The sequence below is a fragment of the Miscanthus floridulus genome, unplaced genomic scaffold (genome assembly GCF_019320115.1).
Source record: "Miscanthus floridulus cultivar M001 unplaced genomic scaffold, ASM1932011v1 fs_307_3_4, whole genome shotgun sequence".
Taxonomy (NCBI): domain Eukaryota; kingdom Viridiplantae; phylum Streptophyta; class Magnoliopsida; order Poales; family Poaceae; genus Miscanthus; species Miscanthus floridulus.
The window spans coordinates 2,908-7,913 of record NW_027096554.1 but is presented as its reverse complement, the minus strand read 5'-3'; the positions used below and the strand labels follow the sequence as shown (position 1 = coordinate 7,913).

At 47.2% G+C, this 5,006-nt stretch overlaps 1 protein-coding gene across 1 annotated transcript; it reads left to right on the top strand.

Annotated features, from left to right (window-relative positions):
- The first annotated feature begins 2,768 nt into the window (after window positions 1–2,768).
- On the top strand, window positions 2,769–3,398 carry LOC136531226 (NDR1/HIN1-like protein 10). Its single transcript, XM_066523906.1, has one exon. The coding sequence runs from the start codon at window positions 2,769–2,771 to the stop codon at window positions 3,396–3,398; it is 630 nt and encodes a 209-aa protein (XP_066380003.1).
- The last annotated feature ends 1,608 nt before the right edge of the window (window positions 3,399–5,006 follow it).

Genomic DNA, 5,006 nt, shown 5'->3' with positions numbered 1-5,006 from the left:
CGATGCCGCGACGGGAGCATAGAGGGCGGCCGATGTTGGCCTGGGCGTGGATGTGGCTCTGGGGCTGGGATTGGGCTCGTGGTGGGCTAAAAAATGGGCTCACCAGTGGGCTCTATTTTTTGTTTTTTAATCCATTAATCGAGGCAGGCACATTTACAAGATGCCTACCTCCGTTAATTGATTAACCAAGGCAGGCTAACCAACCGCCTCCGTAGGTCTAGATTAACCATGACCTTTGGACGGAGGCGGATGGTTTGCCCGTCTCCGTTAACCCAAAAGGCCCGCCTCGGTTATGTTTACTTTAGTAGTGTCACTAGGTAATTCAACTTTATATGCATTGTCATTGATGAGATCTATCAATCGAAAGGGTCCATCGCCTCTAGGATGAAGCTTAGATCGTCGTTGCTCTAGAAATCTTTCCTTCGTCAAATGTAGCCAAACCCAAACTCATGGTTCAAAGATGACCTTCTTCTGCCCCTTGTTTGCTTGTTTGGCTGAACATTATTAGTATTGATGGTTGATATTTGATTGAACTTGCTCATGTATTTTCCTAATGAACTCAGGCCAGTCGGTTGGGCAGAGTGGGGAGAAGGCAGGTCGGCCTGGCTGGTTCCCAAGTTGGCCAGGTCAGTTTCTTCGAGGGCTAGAAGGGAGGCCTAGGAGAGGCGCACATGAGGCAGGCTAGCTGGCCTGGCTGGCTTGAGGACGGGCCAGACCGGTTCAGCAGGAGCAGCGCCGCCTTTTTCTTCTTTTCTCCTTCGGACCTCAATGTGACAATCCAAAATAGGTATTGTTCTAGGCCTTAGCCTTCGAACATCGGGTTGACGCTCAAGCGAATATACGAGTGGCCAAATGGGAAAGAACATGAAGTATCAAATTGTGTATCATTAATTTCTAGAATCTTGGTTCCAGTCTCCACCCTCTTACAACCCCTTCAAGGAGACTATTTATACATGCTCGTAGGCTTTTCATAGACATCAATACCCTCACAACCACTACATATTCCGGGCATATTCGGATAACACCTCCCCGGGTTCCCACCGGCTTCCGCCTTTCCCACCTGGTCCCCGCATCATCTTCTCTTTTTCGGAGTCGTGGGCCCAACTAGGCAAGGGTTTGCCGGCGCTCTGCATCCTGGTGACTATCTGCCAGCGTGAAACCTACAAACACAATTACTCGTAGAAACGGGGATCAAATTGCATCTTCCTTTTTGACCCGCCACAGGCTGCTTGGACATTTCGCTAAGGCGAAATGTCGGATACAGTAATGGCTACCTTCCGTTGCTCCGCTATCGCGGAGTAAACGCCGGGCACCGTTTCGCCATGTCGAAAGGACAACAACGGTCGCTGGTCTGTGCCCAATCAATACTCCATGCCGAAATGTCATTTCGCTAACACGAAATGGTAGCAAAGGCATGCTGGTCACTTCTTATATGATGCCACTAGTTGGGGCGCTATTCTCGCCCAAGCGAAATACTAAACGCCGGGTTTTGGTTGCCCTCAGACAACAGTGCGGGCAGGCCTGCTATTTCGCTTGAGCGAAATGGTAACGCAGGTCGCTAATGATAGTGCTTGGCGGTGGCGGACCGCATGGGGTTCCAAGGGTTCGACCCTGCCCCAACTATAGGTTTTGGGACCCTCTCATTACAAAGCCCTTTGGTCATTTTTGGTCGTCAACAAAGATAGGTTTTTTACAAGAAACATAATTCCTTTCCTATACAGGTCATACTCGGTTATATATTGGTTTTGTACTTGATCTATCCTACAAAGCCAACTTTACATATTTTGGTTGTTGTAGCGTGGTAATGGTGTGCACCGGTGGCCAAGTCATTCATTTCTAGGCGCATGAGCGGTGATCTAATTTACTAATTGATAGTCCTTAACCCATTACTGTCTCTGTACTCTTGTTAAAAATTTTGTTGGTTGTGTTCATCCTCGATCATATGTAGAGGCTGGAAGTGCTTTAAATATTGTTTTATTGTCTTTGTACTCTTGTTAAATTTTTTGTTGGTTGTGTGCAGTGCATCCTCATATGCAGAGGCAGGCTGGGGGTACTATTTGTAAACTCTGTGTGCTTCGCGTTCAATTGCAGGTTCATCTCGCTTTCAGCTAATACTAACAAGAACAATAAAGAATATATATATAAAAAGACTTGTGAATAGAGATGGGGACGACCACATGAAGCCCATTTGACTATTTCCTCGGTCGAATCATGCATTCATGCCGGGCACGTTGTGTAAAACTCGACGCTCCTCGATCGGTTCAATCATGGATTCATGCAGTACTTAAAATGGACGAAAGCACGCTGCCCTTATTGCCTAGAAGGCTAGAATACACACACAATTGCCGTCGTCGTCGTCGTCCTCAGACAACCTGTTCCCAGTTCCACACGAGGCCGAGTAGTGCCCTAGTTGCATATGCTTCAGCTAGCAGTCAGCACCCGCTAGCATGGAGATGTGCAACCACCCGGACAGACTGCAGGTGCAACCTCCCCAGTCCCCAATACATTTATATTTCACCAACCGGAATCCATTTCTTTGCAACCCACCACACGACCTACTGTCTCCTGGGATCGAATCTCGGATGTCTGATCTGGCCTCTGATTGGAGCTTCATCTATATCCTGCATTCGATCCAACCGTTTTTCACTGGAGTGTGTAGCATTACTTAAACCAGATCCACATTGCAGACAGCTAGCTGCCCGAAACTCTCAGTGGTCAGCCAGAGCCAGCCAGCATCCACCGGATCGGAGGCGGAGGCAGCGGCGACCATGGCTTGCTACGAGAGCGACGTGTTCGAACGCCACTGGAAGGACATCGCCATCGGTGCCGCGGTTCTCCTGGTCCTCGGCGGCGTCATCGCCGTCCTCGTCATCGCCTTCGCCGTCGTCTACCCTCCCAAGGCCACCGCCGACGACGCCGTGCTGCAGCGGTTCGCGCTCGCGCCCGGCTCCCCCGCCGACAACTCCACCATCTCCTACAACCTCATCGCCACACTGTCCCTGCGGAACCCCAACATGTACCGGGGCATCGACTATGAGCCCATGGCCGTGGCGCTCTCCTTCAACGGCTCCCGCTTCGACGAGTCCGCCAAGAAGGTCCCGGCGTTCCTCCACAAGGCGCGGAAGACGTCCACCTTCCGTGTCACCATGGGCGGCGCGTCGCGTCCCATCAAACTCTCCGCGGAGGGCGTGCGGGAGTTCGCGGCGGAGAACGTGACGGGCAAGTTCGACGTGGAGCTGAAGCTGGACACGGTGCTGCAGTACAAGGGGCGCAAGGCCAAATGCCCGCTCGTGGTCATCTGCCCGCTCAAGCTGCAGCTCGTCGACCCGGAAGTCGCCGCCACCGCGTATCAGAAGACCAAGTGCACCGTCCTCCGGGCCAAGAAGTCCGGCTGCTGATCATGCGTCGCTGCCATGCATTCCAGATTTCCAGTTCCGCGGCTATTTTATTAGCAGTAGCTCCTGCTGGCTAGCTGTGGCATGCAAATGCTGATGAGTCGAGCTAGCTAGATCAGCTCAATTTCTGCCTCCTTTATTGTTTGCCATATATAATTCTTCAAGAATTCTTAGTTTCCTTCTTCCCAGAGGTTGTTGTTCTGTATTGCGTTTGGAGTTATTTCCGTACTTGGATCGATGATTTGATTTGATGGTTTATTAACAATGCCAATGATTTACTATATATATGCGATCGAGTCCTTCACAGTTTTGAGCGACTTTTGTTGTGCTATATCCTGGTTTTTCTTTACACGATCTTGTCAATCTCTATTTTACATCTATCTATAATCTGTTTATCTATCTATTCTATCTACTTCTACTTTTTGTTTCTTTTTTTTCTCTAACTAGCAAACATGCTCGTGCGTTGCGGTGGGAGAAAAAAATAAATACATTCATGAAAAACGATGATAGGAAGTGCTGCATGTCTATTTATGTTTTTCTTTTCTATTAAATTTAGGACCCCTACTTTATTTTAGGATAACCATGACATCTATAATATAAATTAAAATTGGTAATAATATGTCAGTGTTCAATGAAACTTGTATCAAATTAAATACAAAATACAACATTGATAGATTTTTTTCTTCCGCTGCAAAGCATAAAAATATTTAAATGTAAATATATCATAATTAAAAAATTATACCATCCATGTGTTTCTGTAGTTAAATATTTAGTTTCGTCTTTTTCTTCGAAGACCATAAAAATCCGTAGTTGGAATCTCCGAGTAAAGTCGGCAAGGAGTTGTTGACGTGTCAAGAATTCTGGTGCTTATGACAAGATACCTCTCAATTTTTCACATGGCAGCTCTCGTCGAGGATTGCAGACAAAAACTTTTATTTAGATGTGATTAGAAAGTAAATTGATCAAGATATCAGTTCACTGGTTGATTAGTTGGACCATCCAGTAATCTAGAATTTAATAAAATAGGTTTTGTTTTTAATCAAATCACAAAACTGCATAAAGCGCAATGGTCCAAAGAATAGTGTTGTGTTTATTATTTGTTTTTACGTTTATTTATGAGAAAAACAAAAAAAGGACCGCAGTTAGGAGAAGATTTTAGGGAAAAATAAGACCAAGCGAATGCTAAGAGCATCTCCAAGAGTTCCCTAAACCTCTCCCTAATCCTTGATTTTTAGAAAGATGTGAAATAAGTCCTCTCCAACAACTCCTAATACAATCTCCTAATATTTTAGGAGTTGGGAAAAAACCTCCTCGTCCGCGTAACTTTACGCACAGCAAACTCACGCGTATCCTCCGTGGTGCAAAGGTCGCGACGTTTTCTTCCTTCCCGCGCCCTTCCTTTGCCGCGGTTCTGTCGTCGTGCCATTGTTCTTCATCGAGGGCAGAGGATCTTCGCCGCCGCCGACTAAGGAAGAGGTAAAAACTCCATCGATCTACTGCTCCGTTCTGGTATTTTGCCGTTCGTTGGTCTTATCCACGCTGCCGCCGCCGTGGATGAGCTGATCGAGAAGGCGGACGGGTTCGCGGGCATGTTCTCGGAGCACAAGTACG